Here is a 23732-nt window from a genome sequence, read left to right on the forward strand (position 1 = left end):
GCGAGGCTTTGTGATATGAGTACTGATTTACCAGGTGCATCAAAACAAAACTGTAACAGAGGAGACAGTCAAGATGTTATCGCATGGTGTTTGGGCACTGCTCGTGAAGGAATAGGGAAGTTCGGCTAATAAATCACCGGCCTATTCATTTGCAAAATGATGAGACAGAGTCTTGAGGGTCAGCTTCCCCGTTAACCAGGATGTACCAGCAACCCTGTAATTCTTCACACTTTATAGACAGGGAAGGGGATCGAAACCAACATCATAGATGCCAAGGAAGCTTTCAGTAATGCCTGCTTCCTTTCTGGTTCCTGAGGAAGTCAGAACTACACACTGCCCTTGTCACCTAGAAGGAGCTGGTGATGGGGACCGCAGACATCCTGGGAAAGGGGGCACTGTGGCCATTGGACCCACATGTAACTTAATTCACAGTTTCAAAAGCTAGTCAAGAAGGCTGGGGCAATGACTCAATGGATAGAGTGCATGCTGCCACAAGCATGAGAATCTGAATTCCATCTTCAATATCCGTGCAAAATCAAGGCACAGTGTCCTGTGTCTGTAACCCAGAGAAAATGAAGGCAGGTGGATCCCTAGGGTCCACTGTCCAGGCAGTGACCTGTGCTGAATCTGCGAGCTCCAGGATCGGTAAAAGACATCTCCTTAAAAATAAATATTAAATTTAAAATAAATCAATAAAATAAGATGGATATTTAGACAAGTGATGCCAGTCTCTGACATCCACACACTTGTGTGCATAAACATCAACATACCTGTGCACACACCTGAAAGAGACTACTCAAAGGTTTGGAGTCAACTTCCGAAAGCAGCTTTGGATTTTGCAGCATGGCTTTAGTATTGACCTGACTGGGACAATGGAGACTGAAGAAGTGATCGACATACACACAGAGGAGCTGGAACCAAGTGGACCATGCTCTCTGATGGAGATGTACCAACAGGAGCCTAGAAATTTAGCACATTTATTATATATAGCATCATTTGTCATATACAGCACAAATAGGAGAAGGAGGAGGGCTAGCCAACCTGGATACGAGGTCTCAGTAGGGGGTTGGGAGGAGCAAGCTGATGCTGGTAGTTTTTATACAGTCAACATCTGTCCTCCGACCAGGGAAAGGCCTTGCCCTTCTTTTGAACCTGCCTGGGGAAAGCCCTGCTTTCCTGTGCATCTAAGGTTATCAGGGTCCTTGACATGGCCAAGCTCATCTCAACAGTACACCTTCACTCAAGACTTTACTCCTCACAGGATTGTGTGTGTGTGTGTGTGTTCATAAATAATTTGAAGATTTGTATTATTATGGACTTAACTTTCGATGAAAACCTTCAGAACTCTGAATTGGACTCTCTTCTAAGATATAGAACAAATAGAAACTGACTTCAATTTTCAGTTTTGATCTATGTCACATACTCAGTTTAAATTATTTGGGGGAGGTGGCAGGCAGGACACAGTAGCTGGTGGCCTCCGGAACATAATTTGAGAAACGCTGTGACAAAGGATACTATGCTGTACAGCAAATAATTTTAGGAATGAGGACGTGATTTTGAATTCCAAATGTTGTATTTGTGGCAAATCATTGGTTGCCAAGGATACCTGTATGTGCAAATTTCAGGAAATATAATGAAGCAGATGGAGTCATGCTTGGCGGGACGAAAAATTCATCTGAACTTAAGAAGCGGAAGTTAAGGGCTCTGACTGGAGTGGAAGTCACGTAGTTCATACGCTGCCGTACAAGCACACAGTTAGAACTGTAAGTGCCCCCTGCTTCTGTCTGTCTGTCAATGAAGATGCTACGAAGCTTCTACTAGATATACAGGAGGAAGCCTTTGGGGACACGAGGCTCGCTAATGCAACCGTGACTCCCAAGTGCTTCAGTCATCTACCTGCCTTGGGCTTTCAGCTACACTTTTTCTTTTCAATTGTGTGTATGCATGGGGCGGGTGTCTGGGCACTTGAGTTCAGATGCCTGTGAAGGGCAGGAGAAGGTGATGGATCTCCTGGAACTGGAGTTACAGGCAGTTGTGTATTGTCTGAGACAGGTGCTAGAAAGTGAACTCGGGTCCACTGAAGGAACAGCCAGGGCTCCTAAGTGCTGAGCCATCCCTCCAGCCCTGAAAGTCACACTCTTTCCCATGTTTCTGGTTTCTCACATGCTCTCTTTCGTCTTACAGCGCTTTGAATGAGCATGCCCTTTGTAGGCTCATTTATTCCAATGTTTGGGCCCCAGTTGGTGGAGCTGTTTGGGAATGATTAAAAAATGTGGCCTCCTGTCCCTCATCTGCAATGTGGTGGCATGGTCGGGGGGAGGGGATAGATGCCTCCCCCCTTGCCTGAGGCAGGAAGGAGAGCTGAGGTCATAAAAGCAGGAGAGCAGTCCCTGCCTCTCTCCAGCTGCAGCACTCAGGAGACCTGGTCCTGCACCTCGCCAGCAGCACAGCAGAGCTGATTCTGTTGGTGGAGGTATGTGTGAGCCAGCCCCGAAGCTGTGAGTACTACTCACCTGTCCTGCAGAGACACAGGCAGGGGAAAGCCGCCCCCTTTACCCTTTGCCCCTTGCCACCTAAGACAGACGAGGGAGTGACCCTCCCCCTTACCAGCTCCTCCTCTGGGCAGCACAGTGGAGCTGAGCCTGTTGTGGAGGCTGTGCGGGTGAACTGAAATGAGAGGGGGACACCTGGCCGCATCCCCCTCATCTGCCATGTGATGGGAAGGATGAGGGAAAGATGCCCTCCTCCCCTTACCCCTGCCACCTGTGGCGGGCAAGGGAGCTGACTCTCCCCCTTACCAGGTATAGTGCTCGGGAAAGTGAGTCCTGCACCTCACCTTGGCAGCACAGTAGAGCTGGCCCAGATGGTGTAGGCCTGTGAGAGCCCAACCCTAGAAAGCAGAAGAACTGGCCCCAACCCTTGCTCATCACTGCAAGGGGTGAACTAGCCGGGGGAATTCTGGAGAACTCACCCTCATGGTGAGGACAAGGGAGAGTGGGCAGGCTGAAACCCTGCAACTACCCAGGCCCAGAACCAGAGTTATGAGGTGGCCCACCCTAACATCCACCCCATCTATGATCTCCTGGAGCATGTGAAGGGACCAGTCCTGCAGACCCAAAGCTGAGGATCCCCACAACACAGGGCAACAGCGGGATATCCAAGAAGAGTCCCAGTGAGGGCCCAGCATCAATAGTGTAGCAGAAACGAGAGGCCTTGAACTTGCAAGTGAAGATACATGGATAAAAGGGTTTACTGTGACACTCACTGCATCACACTGCAGCTTCCATGATGAGATTGGTTTTCCTGTGTTCTTTCCTTTTGTTCTCTTAATTTAATTTTCTTTTTAGGGGAAGGTTGCAAGGGCAGAGGGCACATTTGAAGGGACAGGGAAATGAATGGAATAGAGATGCATGATGTGAAAGACACAAAGAATAAATAAAAATGAAAATAAAGTTTAGAAAGAAAGAATAAAGTGTGGCCTTGTCCCGGTTAGCTTTCTCTGCCTCCAGTTTGCAGATAAGCTAGAAAGTCGCCACTACTTCTCCCATGCCATACCTGCCTGCTGCCATGCTCCCCACCATGATGGTCATAGATTCACTCTCTAAAATTGTAAGCAAGCACCAATTAAATTTTTTCCTTTGTAAGTTTCTTTGTTCATAGTGTCTCTTCAAAGCAATAGAATAGTAACTAAGACATTTGTAGTACCTACTTCTCCCCCATCCCCACCCACACCTCTGTCTCTGAAAGGGTCTTGTGTAGCCCAGACTAGCCTTAAAATCACCAAGTAGTCAAAAGAGTCCTTGAACTTGTGATCCTCCTTCCTCTTCCTACTGCCTGGTTTATGTGGTGGTAGGGTTTGAACTCAAGGTTTCATACATGCTAGGCAGGTACCAACCAGCTACATTCCACTCCCTTGCGTATCTTTTCTAAGGGCTCTCTCGGGCACCTTTCTGTGGTTAGGGATACCTGCTAGGGTCTGAGTTGTCTCCAACCAGTTTGTCTATACGCGATCCCCGTGCTGTGGGAGAGAAGTCAGCTTCGCAATTCATCTCCAGCCCTAGAAGCAGAGCGCTGGTGAAAGTGTTGGCCTCACATTGTTGCTGCAACAAATTACTACAGATTTAGGGCTTAAAAGAAATTCTTACTTACAGTTTGGAAAGAGTCTTAGAGCCTAAAAAAGGGATTCCCCTGGCTCCGTTATCTCTGGAGACATTAAAGAAGGATTCCTTTCCCAGCCTTCTACTGTTGCCTGCATTCCTTGGCTCATGACTGCATCAATCCAACCTTTGCTTACGCTGTCACACACGGCTTTCTCTGACCCCGATCCTTCTTATAAGTATTCTTGGGTTTTTACTGGACCACCCATGTAACCCAGGATCATCTCCCTATTTCAATTTCCTGAATTTCATGCCTCCACTAAAGGTGCCTGTTGTCAAGGATACCGCTGCATGCAAATTGCAGAAAAGGTGACGAGCAGATGAAGTCTTAATACAGGGAAAATTGTCTTAATACAAGGGGCAGGAGATCAAGAGTCTTACTGGAAGAGAAACCACATGGTTTAAACGGTAGAGAGATTCCAAAGATTCTTCTGTGAAAATATGGGAGGAATGTTTCTCAGCCCATCACAGTTTTTGTTTTATTTATTTATTTATTTATTTATTTATTTATTTGTGTGCGTGTGTGTGCGCGCGCGCATGATAGGGGAGGGTGCTCTAGTCATGGTGTACGTGTGGAAGTCAAAGGACATCACAGAGTCGTTTTCTCCTTCTGCTTGTACATGATGCAGGCCATCAGGCTGCATTGACGCACCTTTACCTGCTGAGCCCTCTTACAGACCCCACACCTTTCCTGTAGATGCCTAAAGAGTGCGTCTACAAACTTTAGCTCCCTATACAACCATCTGAGATGTGACTACTTAAACATGTAAACACCATCCTTCGCTTGCAAGCCACACAAACAGGTGACAGCTGAGTTCAGTCCATGCGCTGACGCTTGCTGGACTCTGCTCCTTAAGCTTCTTAAAATACTGCTTTAAAGGAGCACGTGGCTCAGCTAAGTGTCTTTGTCATCTTGCTTCTGTCACTTATGGATGGCTTGTTTACTTTCTGCCTCATTCAAGAGGAATTATCAGTAAGGTGGGAACATCTGCCTGGGGCCTCCATCTGTCCCTCCAGAACAGACAAGCGAAAGCTTACTCCTACCAAGTGAAGAAGGCATCACAAAGAGAAAAGGTTGTGTTCATGAATCCCCTTCCTACCAAAGGTCCTGCATGCATTACTTTTCTGTTGCTGGAATAAATGTCAAACAACCAAAAGTGACTTATGGGATAGTTTATTGTTTCTCAATGTTCCAAAGGGATAAGAGCTCTTCATGGTAGGGAAGCAAGGCAGCAGGCCTGGGGTAAGAGCAGGAAGCTCAGAGATCCAGAAGCAGAGAGAGTGAAGAGCAGTGGGGTGAGGTTTTAAACTCCCAAAGCCCACCCCCAGTGATGCACTTCCTCCAGCAAGGCCATGCCTCCTGAGCCTCCCCACATAGCACCAACAGCAGGGGAACAAGTGTTGAAAGGCCGAGCTTATTGCGGACATTTTCCATACAAACTACCACAGCTCCTGATTCACAGATTCACCTTTCCGGTCTAGAAGTTCAGGAAGGAATGTCCTCTCTGGATTCCACCCGCACTCTAATGCCTGTCTTCTGGGGATCTTGACCTCAACGGCTATCATTTTGTTTGTTTTGTCTTTAATGAGATCAGTTCCTGTTAAGTTATTTTTAATATTATATTTTTATGAATTCTTTGAGAATGTCATACAATGTATGCTCATCAGATCTACCTCCACCCCCATATGCGTGTCTTCTTTTTTTAAAAACGATAAGCCACGAAGTCCAATTTGTGCTGCCCATACAATGGCGGTTATAGAACCATTCACTGGAGTGTGGTCAACCAACCTGAGTCCTGGCATCATTCTTTTGTAAGAAGCAGGCATCTGCTTTGATGACATAGAAGGTGTGATGCAGGAGACTATCCAGGAGAAGACTGGCAATAAGCACATGGTTTTAAGATAATAAAAGAAGATTTTGGTTAATGATCTGATTTTTTTTTAAATGGAAGGACCTTACGATTGAGAGTCTGAACTGGCTGCTTAATATCTAGAGCAGAGCAATCTTTCTTCTTAGATGCCCCTAACCCTGCAGAGACTCCTACTGATTTGTCTAATGGGAGTCGAAAGTGAAGGCTGTGTTTCACTTTCCTGCTCCATCAAAGGCCCAAGTGTCTGTCTATGACTGAATACAAGAAAACAAAACAGAAATGGATCATAGGGGAAAAAAAAACAGGCTTCAATCTCATGGTTTCTTCTGGGGAGCGACTAATGCTTGTTTCTCAATAAAAAATTACTGGACGTGTCTAGGGGTCAAATGCCTCAGTCTAGATAGGGAAGATAGATGGTCTGGAAAGCAGGAGTATCAGGGATGGAGGTAGATAGGACTCTGTGTGGATTCACGAGGCGACTCCCAAAAGTCAAGCTTTTGATGGTTCCCTTTCTTTGTTCAGTTTAAAGAGCTTAATTATTGCTCATCAATGAGCTTACACTTAAACCACTGTAGCTGAAGGATGGCTTCTCCCTTCGGATTCTAAACCCCACCCAAAGCAGAGAACGTCGGGGAGAGGAGTGGAAAGAATGCAGAGCCTCGGGATGCAGAGAATGAGAGCTGTGAAGTCCTGTCTTCTAGAGCGATAGGACCATGGCACTTGTCCTCCGGACGCGATAGGACCATTGCACTCCCAGCTCACAGCGGCTGTGGTTATCTGCACAGAGCCCCACCCTTGGCTGAGGGGTTCCTGGCAGTTGATGGTTGCTGGAAAGGGAAGGACAGTTTCCTCTGGGCTGTGGCTGTTGGTAGCCCCTGTGTTTCAGTGGATGGCCTCACGCCCGTTAGCATACATACGTCCAGCACTAACTGGACTTAATGGGTTATTAACTAAGCACCAAAGAATTTTTTTAAGACTCTCCAGATAGGACAGAAATCGGAGGATGTTTCTAGCTGACAGCCTCACCCCACGGGCATCTCGGTTCGTGTAGAGGAAGACAAGGGACGTCCAAATTTGAACAACATAAAGAACTGTTAGCAGCTAAAGAATGGATAGAGATAGATGAAGCCGATGTCCGTGACCTCCAGAAACAATCCCTGTCTCAGCTCTATGGAGCAGCAATGCTGCAGAAGACTGTAGCTCGTGCTCTGAGACTTTACTCATCACTTGGGTAGTTCAAAATATGTCATCAGGTACCGTGCTGTGCACCTGTGTTTCCAGCCACTTGTGCAGCTGGCCTGAGCAGAACAGAGAGACCATATCTCAACACACACACACGCACGTGCACACAACGCCATGTCTTAGACACACACAGGCACACACACCATGTCTTACAGACACACACACACCATGTCTTATACACCACACACACACACACACACATCATGTCTTACACACACAAACCATGTCTTACACACACACATGCACACCATGTCTTATACACACACACACACACACACGTCTTACACATGCATGTAAGCACAGTAGCGATACTGAAGGAGGTTCTACTCTGAGGTGGGTCCTGTGTGTACACTGCAAACATAGTTGAGTGCTATGAATGAGAATTACTGAAAAGAAGTCGGCTGTAAAGACTGGCTGACTGATTAATACGTCGACATCAACGACTGTGGAGAGATCGGAATGCTGTAGGACCAGGGCCTAATTACAATGTATCTTGCTCAATCACTAGCCTACCAGTTACCCTTTGTCTCACCTGCACTTCACCTAACGCCTTGCTCCTAGCAAGTTGTAGCATCTTAACTATAGATAAAAAACCATTGGAATGCATTAAAACTTGACCCAACCCTAAGCCCGTCCACCAAACGCTGAGTCATCAGATAGTATCTGAAGCCTGTAGCTGAGATTCTTCTGCTGCGCTGTAAGTGCCACTGAATGTTTCACCAATGTATTTAAACTGTCTTTGTGTTAGAGTTTCTACAGCTGTGATGAAACACTGGGACTATAAACAGCTGGGAGCGGAGTGGGGGGGTGGTGTCGTTTATTTCAGCTGACAGTGAACATCACTGCTCATCTCTGAGAGTAGTCAGGGAAGGAACCTGGAGGCTGGAGTTGATGCAGAGACCATGGGGGGATGCTGCTTACTGACTTGCTCCTCATGGCTTCCTCAGTCTGCTTTCTTATAGAACCCAGGACCACCAGCCCAGGGGGAACAGCATCCACAATGAACTGGACTTTTCCACCCTCAACCATCAATCAAGAAAACATTGCCAGGGCTTACGCAAGGGTTACTCTGGTGGGGGCATTTCCTTTTCCCCAGACGACTCGAGTTTGGGTCAAGGTGACATTAAAAATTAGGCGGCACAGCCTTGATTGATGGATAGCTTTCTTTTTTCCGCTACTCTAAAACTTCATGAAACCACTTTTATGTTCGAGTAACCTAAGTGTGTTTCCAGGCTATAGTCCCTCAAATCCGATTCCAGAATAAACCATCTCATATCCTCTTTGCATTGAGAGATATGTTCTTTGCACCAACACCACAATATGGTTCATTGTCAGGGGCTCAGAGTACAGAGTATTAAGACAAGTTCATAAAAATTACATACAGTCAGAATGTTCTGGAAACCATGGGGAATAACAGGAACATTTGACTTTATCTAGAGGAAGGAAGATATTTCCATACAACAGTCTAAAAAGAAAAGCAATTTGCACTTTTAAACTTACAGTTGTCAGTTTTAAAATTTATACTTAGCAATAAAGTAATAACTTAGCAATAATGTAAAGTTATGATGGAAATTTACCAGAGGACCTAGAGAGACCATCTACCCCATAAAAGCTGATAGGGGGTAGGTTTACAATATCAAACTCAATGTTTAGAGCCAGAAAATGATGTATGCCGATCTAGAAAGGCTGATTTAGGCTGGCAATGGTAAGACAAACCCCTTGTTTACCCAGAACTCTTCAGAGGTGTTTGCTTTCATTTTGTGCAATCATAGCATAGACTGAGAAGATATAAAAATACTTAAGACATGAGGCTAGTTTTGCTCTGCTCAAGGCAGACTAAGAAAATGAAGTTGAGATGTTCAGATTGTTCAGAGCTGCCATTCTGATGAGTGCATCCTGGACGGAGCACACACAATCACCATGGAGATGGGGGCAGAGTGGAGCACACACAATCACCATGGAGATGGGGGCAGAGTGGAGCACACACAATCACCATGGAGATGGGGGAGGAGTGGAGCACACACAATCACCATGGAGATGGGGGCAGAGTGGAGCACACACAATCACCATGGAGATGGGAGCGGAGTAAAGCACACACGACCACCATGGAGATGGGGGCAGAGTGGAGCACACACAACAGCCATGGAGATGGGGGCGGAGTGGAGCACACACAATCATCATGGAGATGGGAGTGGAGTAAAGCACACACGACCACCATGGAGATGGGGGCGGAGTAAAGCACACACAATCACCATGGAGATGGGAGCGGAGTAAAGCACACACAATCACCATGGAGATGGGGGCAGAGTGGAGCACACACGACCACCATGGAGATGGGAGTGGAGTGGAGCACACACGACCACCATGGAGATGGGAGTGGAGTGGAGCACACACGACCACCATGGAGATGGGGGCGGAGTGGAGCACACACAATCACCATGGAGATGGGAGTGGAGAAAAGCACACACGACCACCAAGGAGATGGGAGTGGAGAAAAGCACACACGACCACCATGGAGATGGGGGCAGAGTGGAGCACACACAATCACCATGGAGATGGGGGAGGAGTGGAGCACACACGACCACCATGGAGATGGGGGCAGAGTGGAGCACACACGACCACCATGGAGATGGGGGCAGAGTGGAGCACACACGACCACCATGGAGATGGGGGCAGAGTGGAGCACACACGACCACCATGGAGATGGGGGCGGAGTGGAGCACACACGACCACCATGGAGATGGGAGTGGAGAAAAGCACACACGACCACCATGGAGATGGGGGCAGAGTGGAGCACACACAATCACCATGGAGATGGGGGCAGAGTGGAGCACACACAATCACCATGGAGATGGGGGCAGAGTGGAGCACACACAATCACCATGGAGATGGGGGCGGAGTGGAGCACACACGACCACCATGGAGATGGGGGCGGAGTGGAGCACACACAACAGCCATGGAGATGGGGGCAGAGTGGAGCACACACAACAGCCATGGAGATGGGGGCGGAGTGGAGCACACACAATCACCATGGAGATGGGGGCGGAGTGGAGCACACACGACCACCATGGAGATGGGGGCGGAGTGGAGCACACACAACAGCCATGGAGATAAGGCAGACTGGCTGGACGCATATGATTTCAGCACAGTTGAATTCCAGATATGTACACAGGCCAATAAATGCTAGAATACGAGGAGACAATGTGATAAATAACATAAATAAATTAGAAATATTCCTCACAGAGAGATGACTGTCAAAACAAGCTGACTTTGAATCTAATGTGAGTTCTTGTTTTAAAAAAAAAAATTAGATAAAATATCTTATATTTTATAATATCAGCTAACTTTAGCTGGGGCAAAAAAGCGTCAAATCCAATAGCTGCTAATATAAGAAACGAGAAGGCTCAGAACAAGGCCTGGAAGCTCAAGGCCACTGCTCCCAGTCCACACTGAAGGCCGAGAGGTCTATGTGGGTTGACAGCTGCTCAGAACGGGCTGAGCAGGTATGTATGTGTGAGCTGGCAGGCTTTCCCATTTGGGGTGGAAATGTAATAGATGGCAGTCCCGCAGTCAAGCTGGGCCTTCTCACTCTGGCCACCGAACCACCTGCCAATCCTCTCTGAAAACACCTTCTCAGACATACCCAGCAATGGCCTCCACCATGACTCAGGTTTTCTAAGTGTCCAGCTATCTAGTCAAGTTGATGACTACGATAAATCGTAGTGTCTGAGGTAAATGTTAGAAGGCTTGACCATGATTTACCACAGTCTGTGGTAAATCTTAGAAAGCTTGCTAATTAGTTACCTGGGGTGTTCAAGGAAGGAGAGGAGGAGCTGTTAACTGTCCCCTCTCCACCCCACTCCCCGCCTTTGGTTAGGGGCCATTTGTCACTTGCTAAAGTATAGGGAGGGTATTTCCCCCAGGGAAGATGAGTGTGGCATCATGATTCTATTGGTCACTTTCAAGGGACTTGGAAGTGAAAGAGTGAGGGGACATCCCCTGAGCTACAGCCCCAGTTTCTGGCGATGGCTTTCTCAGTGCATTGTAACATGGCAGAAATACAAGCCCACACAAGAGAGAGCTATCAAGCCCATCTCAGCAAATTCACTGTCTCTGTGACGGTACTAATTCATCCATAAGGAGAGGGTCCTCGTGACCTAGCACCTCATATGGGTTCTGCTTCTCAGCATGGTTTCCATAGCAATTAAATTTCCATTTGAGTCTAGAAGGAACATTGATCTGTAGCATGGGATTATACGGTTGTCTGTTGTGTAGCAAAATCCTTCAGAACTTTATGACTGTAAAACAGCATTTTTAATCTTGTGAATTCTATGGAATCCTGCTGGTGGGCACATTATACAGCTAGGTTCCATCATCCTTCGCTGCCATGCGGTGAGGTGCTCCGTGTCCTATACTGAACTGTTGCAAATCTACAGGTGCCCACAGCACACTCCAACAATGGCAGTGGCTCAGGACAGTGGGTCTGAATGAGTTATGTGTTTGACAGGAGCTACCTCTGCAGCTCAACTCAGGAAAAGGCGCCTATGGGAGAGGGGTGGGTTCTGCCGTACATCTAAAGAGGCTTTCTAGGAAATGTGAGACACTTACATTTCCAGAAAGTTTTTTTCAGACTTTTGTCAGCTGATACTTCTCAGTAGATTTACAGATCAGAGATCTATAATTGTAGCCAATACAGCCCTTCTATACTCTCCCAGTCTCCCCTTCCCCACACACATGAGCACACAGCCATTCCCTGTGTGCTGTGGAGAAGCTTAGCATTCAAGTCAACACAAGCGTGGAGCAGTTGCAGTTGTAGCAGAAACAAAAGAAATGAACAAAGAGATCAAGCAGGCTAGGGGAAGCCAAGCTCTTGGTGGGGAGTCTCTGAACCCAGCCACCCCTGAAGCTAGATTCAGATCTGCCCTTTGAGTTTTCTACATCAATAAAGCCTCTTAAGTTGGGTATCTCTCTATTATAAACACAGATGACTTGTACAGAAACTAAAATAAGAAACTGTGTTATAAGTCTAAACCTAAAATATGAAACTGGATAGTTTAAAAAACGTGAAGTTCTTGTTATAGGAAAGTGAAATTGCTGATTAAACATCACGGACATGGTGAAATGTATGAAGATAATTCATCGCACCCTGGGATAGCAATGTGTACATCCCGGAGTCCTGCTAAGCACACCCTCTACCGCAGCCTCTGTCTAGCGAGGGTCAGAACCTCCCCTGTGATCAGCTTGGCTTCCTCCTGGAGATGAAGGTAGACACTGACTATTCCCTTTTTCTAAAAGATAGAGACCAAGACCAAAGATGTAACTCTAAAGCTCGGGAAACAGAGTGATTCCTGTGATTGGTTCAGAGATGCCGACTTACTACGATCTTTAGCATCATTATTGGCCAAAAGAAGCTAATCTCGATGATATAATCAGACTTGCCACAGAGAATCTCAGGCAAACTGTATAGGCCCTGGGCAACTGGAGACTGTGAGCATGCAGTTAGTTCTTAGCCTCTGTGACTGAGAATGAATTCCCCAAATGCTACACACTCCATGGCAGAGCTTCCTGCCCATCTCTTAGGCGTGGTTATTAGGCAATGCACAGAGGAGGAGCCCTCCACTAAGAAGGCTCTGGATCATGCAACTGGACTCAATAAGGGTCCTAGTCCATAGCAAGAGAGGGGAGGCCCCTGACAGACCTCTAGGTTCCTGTTTATTATACACTAGGCCTGTGTTTCTAAACCTTCCTGATTCTGTGGCCCTTTAATACAGTTCCTCAAGTTGTGATGAGCACTCAACCCTAAAACTATTTCATTGCTACTTCATAACTGTAATTTTGCTACTGCTACAAACCGTAATCATAATATAAATATCTGATACACAGGATATTTGATCAGGACCCACGGGTTGAGAACCACTGCCTAACTCTGTCACCCAGTTTCCAATATGGCAGTCCTCTTCCCATCCTTCCCTAGGGCCTGCCTGCTTTCCCTCCCTACCAGCTTCTCTCCACCAAGGAATAGGGGTGGAGTCACTATCTTATCTTTGCCTTAGGTAAATCTTCAGTTCCTTTTTCTGCTTAACAATAACTCAACCACAACCAGTACCCTACACCAAAGGCCCTTATCACAGAGGGGCTTCTTTAATTCCTACTCCTTCAGGGGTCCTGTAGAGGCCATACCTGCTCATACCATCCGGAAGGGTGATCATAGAGGCTTATGTGTGACCACACAGACAGACATGAAGCAAAAGGAGCATGTTCATGGAATGTTTATTTTCGATACCATTTTAATTTTGGCTTTCATCCTCACCTCTGGTTCCCATTCTTTTCTTGGAAATCAAAACTGTTTTTTTTAAAAAAAGCACAAAACAAAACAAAATATTATTTAAATAGTAAGAGTCTCTGAAGTGAGAGACTTTTCTTCTTTTCGAAATGGAAGGGCACACGGCTTGTGTTTATGCAGCATTTTCAGATACGCTTGTCAATACATATCATATAAACAACTAAAAACTAAAACCCTTTATCCTTTGAGGTTATTGATGTTATCTTAAGTCCCCAATACATCCCATAATGCAGTAAGTTCTATTCATTTTCATGAACAAGGTGGGAACTAGACTAAACGATAGGATTTTAATCCCTGAGGTGTCAGTTAAAATGCAGAGGTTGCCACGATTTTTTTCATTTTAAAAATTAGCTTTAAATAATTAGCATAGATCATGCTATCTCAATCAAATCACTTCTATTGCATTTTCTGGGTCAAGTTCACCCTGATATCCCCAGCTCTCCAGCCATGAGATTTTTTTTTTCCTTTTGTAAAGGAAACACAGCGGAAAGTCTGAGCAAACTTCTAGGCGCCTCAGAAAATGGGAAGGACCCTACGTCCTTTCAGCTTGTCACGTGGTTGTCAGGTGGTTGGAGAGGACGTCTCAGCAACATTCCCAGACCTGGGAAGGTTGGGCTGGTGTTCCCACGTTGGTGTCTGGAAAGGCAGGTGCTCCTGCTTGGGTTGTTTATCTCTCCAGAGGGAAGGGTCTTAAGCAAACCCCGTGCCCCTGGGAAAGCAGGCCGGCCACGTGCTTCTCTCCAGACACATGAGCAGAGAGCTGGCTTCCCTTGTACAAACCGTCCCTGCCTGAAAAACCCACTCTCTTTCCTGATGGCCTGTAGAGGTTCTGGGGGTCCACACTGTGCCCTAATAGTAGCGGTTAAGGCTCCTGGTGCCAGGCACCTCGGGCTGCCCGTTCATCCAGATCTCCCTGATGATGCGCTCGCGCTCCTCCAATCGCTGTGCGCGCTCCAGCTCCTCTGCAGAGGTGAACACGTTCTTGTTCAAAGTCCTCTCAAAGCGGCGGTGTCTGCGAACTGACAGGTCCGAGGCCGTGTCCTCGCTGCCATCCTCGCTGTCGCTGCTGTCACAGCTACTCTCGTGGTCCGGCAAGCACCTCCTCCGGGGACCCTGCCGGCAGTCAGTGTGGCAGGAAATCCTCATCACCAAGGCGGCCAAGGTCAGGAATAGACCGATGCACACGCCAGAGACGAAGTACAGGGCGGCTCGCTCAGGATTTTCTGCAGCAAGAGGAAGAAGGAGAACGCGTTGGACAGGACTCGTGTCTCCACGCAGGGTCAGGGACAACTTTTTTTATACTAAATTTAGAACAATTTTTAAAGTTAAAGGACCCAAGAAAGTCAGGCAGTGGTGGTGCACACCTTTAATCCCAGCATTTGGGAGACAGAGGCAGGCAGGTCTCTTTGAGTTTGAGGCCAGCCTGATCTACAGAGCTAGTTCCAGGACAGCTAAAGCTGTAACACAGAGAAACATTGTCTGGAAAATCCAAAACCAAAACTAAAAACCAAGAAATTCAAAGATAGAAAAAGTATAATTTAGCCCCTTCCACACGGAGCAGCTGGGTTCAGTTTAAGCTATGTGTCTTATTGAAGACCGTCTTCCTGAGTGCCTGAGGTTTTTGTCCACTGACTCACTCACACAAACCTCTGAATTACTGCTAATCACCATGGGGTGTCCCCAGCTTCTGGTATCCACGCCCTTGGTCAATCAACCTCTTCTCAAAGTCTAGAGCTAGCAAGTGGATGTGCATGAGTGTGTGTGGGGTGTGTGTGTGTGTGTGTGTGTGTGTGTGTGTGCAAGAATATGGAGGGAAAATGTCAATCCTGGGTATCCTTCAAGCATCATCTGCCTTGCTCTTTTGAGACAAGGTCTCTTGCTGGTCAGGAACATGTCAAGAAGCCTAGGTGAGCTGACCAGTGACCCACCTGGAGTCTCCACCTTCCTGTGCAGGAATGACAAGTGCCTGCCACCATGCCTGGTTTCTGAAATGTGGGTTCTAGGGATCAAACTCAGGCCCTCATGCCTGTAGAGCAAGCACGTCACTGAAGGAGTGGTCCCTAGTAACTGATTTCTACACAGTATGACAAAAGCAACAGGTGACTTTAAGATGAGGTCCAAAAGCTTCTCTCTCTCTCTCTCTCTCTCTCTCTCTCTCTCTCTCTCTCTCTCTCTCTCTCCCCTCCCTCCCTTCCTCCCTCCCTCCATCCATCTCTTTGCTCAGGAAGACGAAGTCAGTTACTGTGGGTAAGTTGCTCATGTAGAGGTCCAAGTATCATGAAGTCAACAATGGCCTCCAGCTAACAGCTTTCAAAAAGCTGAACTTGCCAACGGCCCTGTGGGTGAGTTTGGAAGTGAAGATTGGGGTGAGGTGATACAAGCGTGGCTTCCCAGCAGCCTTTCGAAGGGCCATGAGCTAGAGAGCCCAGCTAAGGCACACACAGCTTTCCAAACTCCAGAAACTTAGGGGTGTATGGGCCGCAACTTTTGCAGTTTATTCATATCTACATTTGTGTTTATATGGGGGATGGTACGCATATGGGCCAGAGGCCATCAGGTCTCCTAGAGCTGAAGTCATAGGTGGTCGTGAATTGCCTGCTGTGGGTGCTGAGAACTGAGCTCAGGTCCTCTACCAAAGCAGTATCTGCTCGTAATTGCTGAGCCATCTCTCCAGCCCTCTATGCTGTCTTAAGACCCTAAGTTTGGGATAACTAGTATACAGCCACGGATAACTCATGCAATCCATCACACATCTAAAAGCAGGATAAGTACTGAGGAACGACCTCATCAAGTCCACTGAAAGAGAAGGCGGGCCTGGGGAGCCCAGCCAGAGAAAGACACAATTGTTCCATAGATGAGGTGTATGCTCAGTGGGGCCCTCAGTGACCCTTGTGGTGTGCACTTAGCAGAATGAGAACCATCGAGTGAACGGAGTCCTTTTCATGAAGACATGCCTGACCCAGGAAACAGAATTTACATACACGTCAGCAAATCGATTTTCCATATTCTGTAGTCACGTGGAAAATGAATCAACATGCTGTTTTATGGCTTCAAACAATAGAAACGGGATCACAAATGACATGGCATTGCTTTGTAAATTTAAAGCTGGGCACAGCGGCACAGACCTGTAATCCCAGTGCTCTGGGAGGGGAGGTAGGAGGATCAGGAGGTTAAGTTCATCCCCAGCTACTGAGTTCAAGTTCAAGGCCAGCTTAAGCTACAAACCACCCTCATGTGTGGGGTGGGGGTGGGGCTTCTTACTGAGATTTTCAGATCTGGGTGTTTATGGTGATAGAAGAGGCGCGGGGGGGGGGGGCTTCTTACTGAAATATTCAGATCTGGGTATTTATGGTGATAGAAAAACACCTGTACGGCAGACCCACTGACTTGTTTATTGATAGCCTGTACGCTGTTTCTCATATTTTACATGTTAATGATTTAAAGATGGGCTGACAAGATGACTCAGCAGATAATGCTGTTTGCTGAGCAAGCTTGGAGTTTGATCTCTGCAACCCACACAAAGGTAAGAAAAACGAGACCCTAGAATCCAGTGTTCTCTCCTTCCTGGATTCTGTAACGTGAGCGGCCATGTTCTGCCACAGCTTCCCACTATGGTTGACTGAAAACTTTGAATTCATGAGCCAAAAATCCTCCAGCCTTTAAGTCATTTCTTGTATTTGGTTAAAGCAATGAAAGATGAGCATCGTCGGATATGGGAAACCTTCGTACGGAAACCTAACTTCTGAGCTATGGGTTGATGGCTGTGATGAGACAGCCATGTGGAGGTGAGGGGAAGTGGTCCAGAGGGTACCCAGGTGTGAAAGATGCGTAGCTCTGTGGGAAAGCAGGAGATGCCAATCTTAAAGAGAGGGTTCAGATCTTGGTCACTCGGCTCTGCAAATCCTGCTTTCTGTTACTATGATAAACAAACAAGACAAAAAGTGACCAAAAGTCACTTAAGAGGGAAGGATTTGTTTGGCTTAACGTGTGCATCACTGAGGGAAGTCAGGGTGGGAACTCAGGTAGGGTAGGAACCCAAAGGTAGGAACTTAAGCTGAGGAATGCTATTCTCGGGCTTGCAGGCATCTCCTTGCCTCCAGATTGCTCAGCTTGCTTATGCAACCCATAATCACCTGCCCAGGAGAGGCTTCAGCCACAGTGGGCTGCCCCACCCCACATTAGTCAATCAAGAAAATGCCCCATAGACTACAGGCTAATCTGGTGGAGACAATTCCTCTATCATATGGTTTTTGTCAAACTGACAAAACTAGCCAGCACATCTATGACCAGTTCATGTTCCTCTGATGACAATGTGATATCTAATGTCAGCCTGAGATAAGTCGGATTCAAAGACTCACTGATACTGGGCCAGAGCAAAAGTAGAAAATTGTTAAGCTCCCAGATACAAGGGATGTGACTTGGGCAATTAAGAACCTCCCATGAGGTTAAAGCCCACGAATCATCTTTCTGCTGCTCGGCCAGGAGGAGGGCCCTCCTATCAATGATCAGTCACTTCAGTCAGGGTCCATCTCAGGCTCACAGAACCTCAAGTCCCATAGCATGTGATAAAATACTGACGGTGGAGGGGAGCTGGAGATGGCTCAGTGGGTTGAGTGTCAGCTGCTGCACAAACCTAAGGATCTAAGTTTGCATTCCCACCACCATTTAACAGCTGAGATGGGGGCACATCACCATAACTCTGGCCCTGAGAGCCAGAGACAGCTCTCAGGGACTCACTGCCCAGGCAGCTGAGAGAAATCAGTGAATTCAACAAGAGACCCTGCCCCTCAAAATAAAGGGGAGAGTCTGAAAGAGGAAGACAGCTGACTTCAGTCTCTAGCCTTCACATGTGGCCTCATGGGTAAGTGTAACACACACACACACACACACACACACACACACACTGGAATGGGGTGAATGGGGAGCGAGTGCCATACCCTGGATCAGTAGCAGAGAGAGACCTGGAAGAATTGAGTCAGGGCTTAGGAGATGGATCTCTGAAAGGCAAGAGAGGCTCAGTCTGGGTGACCCTATCAGACCTCATTCCAGTGATAATTCCGAAATGTATCACTGGAAAAAAGCAAAATGAAAATCTATTTGCTGGAAAATGAGTTCTGCTGTTTACCAGAATCAAACCTCTCCCAGGGGTCGTGTCCTGGCTTGGCTGTTCTGTGCGGAAAGATCCAACAGCCCCATTCTCTCTCAGGCAGGCTTGATGAGCCTCAATGCCTACCCCCAGGGGCTACCAGCCTTGATTTTCCTGCCACGGTCTGCAGAGAACAGATAAGGTCATTGTACCTGAGGAGACCCCTTGTCAGGAAGCCCAGAGTCCTTCCTCTAGCCACACAGCCACCAGGGCCCTTTAGGCCACTGACCCTGCCAGTATTGCTGTGAATCTAAGAAAGCCTGGACTCCGGCTATGAGCTTTGCTCTAGGGTAAGGTGTCTTCACAGTGGAAAGTGTGTGTAAGAGGGATAAGGTGGCAGATTTTTAAAAAAATTTTATTTTGTATTTTTGAAATAGGGTCCCATGTAGCCGAGGCCAGCTTTGAACTCCTGATCCTTTTGCCTCTGTCTCCTAAGAACTGAGATCCCAGGCATGCACCATGGATGGCTTTAACAGAACCGATTTCACTGCATTTGACAGACATGTTCTTGATTCTTACCATGCTGTATTTAGCTGAGAAGGCACACGTGTTTGACAGTGTATTCACTGCCCCCATCCCCACCAGGCCTCAAGCTTCTCCGTGAAGATGTCCTTTCTCTCCCACTCCTGAACTTTATATCACAGAAAGTGCAGACATGGCCTGCGTGTAAAAAAAAATACTGACAGCCAGGAAGCAAGAGCTCCTGGGAGTTAACACATCTTTTCTCACGTCATTCCCAGTCCTTAGATTCCTGTGAGCTTGTGTGCAGTCAACCTACATATGTGTGCATGTGCAAGAACCTACATATGTGTGCAGGTGCAAGAACCTACATATGTGTGCATGTGCAAGAACCTACATATGTGTGCAGGTGCTAGTGGAGGCCTCCAGCGGAGCTATGGAGGTCTTCCCCGGTCGGTGTCCACCCTACTTTTGGAGGCAGGGTCTTTCAACCTGGAGTTTGCTCTTCTAGCTAGTCAAGCGAGCCAGCTTGCTCCTGGCACTCCCATCTCTGCCTCCCCAGCACTGAAAGTACAGGAGGCCATGCCCACCTGGTGTTTAAAAGGCTGCAGGGATTTGAACACAGCTCTAAATCAAACAGCCACATTGATAGGTCTGAAATAAATCTTGAGTAGACTACTTTAAAGACCCCTGGAGAGTTCAGGCCACTAATGCAGTCAACAGACTATCTCTGCCAAAGCTCCTGTCCCCGTGCCTTGGAGACATATTCATTACAAGACCATGATCTCAGAACATGTCACATCGGTCGCATGCACCCAACACTGAATAGACACAGTGTAAGAGCTCAGACAAGTCCTTCATTTCCCAACCCATTACAAGCAGAGTCGCTTTGCATCCCCTTGTGATAGCCTGAATGTGAAATGTCCCTCCAGGCTTCCGTCTGGACACCTAGTTCCCAGCTGGTGGTCTGCCTGGAGGGGGTCCCTGGATGAGTGGACCAGTGGATGGACAGTCCTGTCCACATCCTGCGCTCTCCATTTCCTGGTCCATCAAGACGTGTAGAGTCAGCCACAGGTTCCCACTGCCGTGAATTCTCTACCATGATAAACTTTATCCTTCAAGTATGAACCCAAACGAAACCTTCTTCTCTCCTGCTGCTTCTTACCAGGCATTTCATCACAGAAAAAGGACAGAAACCAAGGTAGTCCTTTCCCGACATTGAACCCAAAGAATGTTCACAGACAAAGAAATACATAGTGTACTGTATACACATGTGCATATACTCTCGGGGGGGGGGGATGAAAGCGGGAAGGATGGGGAAAGAAGGCAAAGAGGAAGTTTGATAGGTGATTGACAGGTGACATACAGATGATAATAGATGGGAAGAAATGCAGATGGGTAGATAGGAGATAGAACAAAGATAGATTTTAAAAAAGATGACTAGACAGACAGACAGAGATGGGGGGGGGCTCTCATTTACTGAATCTTTGCTAGGATCAGGGAAAATGACTTTGTGCTAGTCTTTTATTTTTAAATATTAGCACCGTTCAGGATAGCGGGTAAGTACTGGTACCCATTCTTAAAACTGAGACCAAGGGGTGCACGAGATGGGAAACCACGCTTGAGACAAAGAGTAGAAAAACAATCATGCTGACCTCATACTCCGCCTTCACCGACCTGCTACACAGGCCTAACTTCTACTGTTGTTGGTTTGTTTGTTTGTTTATGAGATGGGGTTTTGCTATGTTGCCCAGGTTGGTCTTAAACACTTGTTCTTCCCGCATCCGATTCCAGAGTGCTGAGGCCTCACGACGGAAATTGCTAATTCGAGCCTAACTAACTTTTTTCTCACATCAAAAAAACACTTCCTTTTACATAGAGCCCACCAGATGCGGATTCCAAGAGAAGTACGGTGGAAGCGACCAGCCAGAGCGAAGGCTTTACTGGAACTGAGGCTTCAAAGCAGGTTTTCAGAGTCGTGAAATGTGAATAGTGTCAACGCACTTTTCTGCCCACATCAAGCTGGAGTTCTAGACTGTTTGTTTTTTCTCTCCTCTAATACTTCCTGCTCCAGGTCACTTCCCGCTTGGCCAATGACCCACCGGGTCTTGACCACATACAGACGTCTGTTAATTACCCAGGAAGCGGGGTGAAAAGGGCTTTTGTTGGTTGTTTTCCTTTAATAAATAAAAATAAATGTATTACTCTATCTTGCTTCCTGCAGGGTCATTGTTTTCGTGAGCAGGAAGAGGCCCTTTGTGGAGGTTCTGAGGCCGGTTTCATTTGCATGCTGGGAAGTCAGTGCAGGCCGAGGAAACTGTAGGAAGTGCAGCCACACCAGGCCAGACCCAGATCAAGCCTGGCCAGCGGGTCTACAAGCCAACATAACATGTTCTCTCTGCCTGAGGTTTCTGGGATGCAGCCACACCAGGCCAGACCCAGATCAGGCCTGGCCAGCGGGTCTACAAGCCAACATAACATGTTCTCTCTGCCTGAGGTTTCTGGGATGCAGCCACACCAGGCCAGACCCAGATCAAGCCTGGCCAGCGGGTCTACAAGCCAACATAACATGTTCTCTCTGCCTGAGGTTTCTGGGATGCAGCCACACCAGGCCAGACCCAGATCAGGCCTGGTCAGCGGGTCTACAAGCCAACATAACATGTTCTCTCTGCCTGAGGTTTCTGGGATGCAGCCACACCAGGCCAGACCCAGATCAGGCCTGGTCAGCGGGTCTACAAGCCAACATAACATGTTCTCTCTGCCTGAGGTTTCTGGGATGCAGCCACACCAGGCCAGACCCAGATCAGGCCTGGTCAGCGGGTCTACAAGCCAACATAACATGTTCTCTCTGCCTGAGGTTTCTGGGATGCAGCCACACCAGGCCAGACCCAGATCAGGCCTGGTCAGCGGGTCTACAAGCCAACATAACATGTTCTCTCTGCCTGAGGTTTCTGGGATGCAGCCACACCAGGCCAGACCCAGATCAGGCCTGGTCAGCGGGTCTACAAGCCAACATAACATGTTCTCTCTGCCTGAGGTTTCTGGTCCTCAAAGTTTTCAATCTTTACGAAGGAAGGAAATACACTTTTGAAATGGGCCTTAAAGAGAGTGCCAAGGTTGTGTGGAATTAGGAAGGACTTGGCAGATGTCTTCACTGTGTTCTCCAACCTTACACAGATGGTGCTTTGTGGGATTCTGCCCCACACCATAGGAAAAGGAATTCTTCCACCAACACTCCAGGCCTCTTTGAAATGTTGAAGGAGGTAGGCATCCCTCAGTCTCTTTCACCCCTGGTTTGTCCCTGCCAGGCCTGCTGGGACTTCTGCTCCTTTGGCCCTTCCCTTTCTCCTCCCACCTCCTCGGCAGTAGCAGTAAGCACCCCACCAAGAAGATCCACACCCCTGGTCCTTATCTAATTCACAGCTGACTCTTCTCTCCCCTTAGGGTATTCCTTTGTTTTCGTCAACTTGACACACACCAGAGTCACCAGGAAAGAGAGAACTTCAACTGAAGATTTGCCCATATCAGGGCTGGAGAGATGGCTCAGTGGTTAAAAGCACTGGCTGCTCTTGCAGAGGACCCAAGTTCGATGTCCAGCATCCAAATAGTGGCTCATAGCCATCTGTAACTCCAGTTCTAGGTTATCTGACTCTGTATATTCAGGCAAAGCACACACATAAGATAAAAATAAAGAATTGCCCAGATCAGGCTAGTCGCTGGCCATTTCTTTGAGACATTTTCTAAATTGCTATTTGATGGAGGAGGGTCCAGCCCAAGGTGGGAGGTGCCTTGCCTAGGCAGGTGCCTGTGAGCAGTATAAAAAAAGAAAGCTGAGCAAGCCAGCAAGCAGCATTCCTCCATATCTGCTTCGGCTCCTGTCTTCAGGTCCTGCCCCTGAATTCCCTTGATGATGGACTATATATACCTGTAAGATGAAATAAACCCTCTCCTCCTCTTCCTCATTGCTTTTGGTCGTGGTGTTTTATCACAGCAACAGAAGGCAAACCAGCTTCCCTGGGGCCATAGAAAGGAAGGGCAAAGGAAGACTCAGATGCATCCCTGACTGACCTTACCACTGCTGGAGACTACAGCCTCATGCTTGTCTGAGTCCTGTGATTAATCAGTCCCTCCAGCCTAGGAAACACTCTATGTACTTCTACTATAATTAGCTATATAGCCATTACCTTCTCCATACGACAGTGAGAAACTGGAGGGCAGAAACCATGAGTCACTATGGGTTCTCCGAACCCAGCTCATGTGTTTATCATAAATACGATGAATATTTTAAATCATGAGTGACATTTAAATTAAATCATGAATATAAATTCTAAAAGTTCAGTTAATACATTTACTCTACATTCATAACTGTATTACATGTCTGAGTGTATGAGTACGCCTATAGATACGGATTGTGTTATTAGTTAGCTTTTTGTCTCTGTCAGCAAAATACCTAAGACAAACAATTTAAAGATTTATTTTGGTTCATAGTTTCAGAACCAAAGTTTCAATTGTCA

The 23732-nt window shown here is 47.2% G+C and overlaps 1 protein-coding gene across 2 annotated transcripts in view; it reads right to left on the bottom strand.

Annotated features, from left to right (window-relative positions):
• Window positions 1-13523: 13523 nt before the first annotated feature.
• The window catches only part of Eva1a (eva-1 homolog A, regulator of programmed cell death), a 48645-nt gene continuing 38436 nt past the window's right edge, over window positions 13524-23732 (bottom strand). For both annotated transcript variants that reach the window (XM_075983787.1, XM_075983788.1), the window contains exon 3: window positions 13524-14836. In XM_075983787.1, the coding sequence (XP_075839902.1) occupies window positions 14463-14836 (374 nt within the window). In that variant the 3' untranslated portion in view covers window positions 13524-14462. The remainder of the gene's footprint in view (window positions 14837-23732) is intronic.

This window comes from Microtus pennsylvanicus, chromosome 8, assembly GCF_037038515.1.
Source record: "Microtus pennsylvanicus isolate mMicPen1 chromosome 8, mMicPen1.hap1, whole genome shotgun sequence".
NCBI classification, from domain to species: Eukaryota; Metazoa; Chordata; class Mammalia; order Rodentia; family Cricetidae; genus Microtus; species Microtus pennsylvanicus.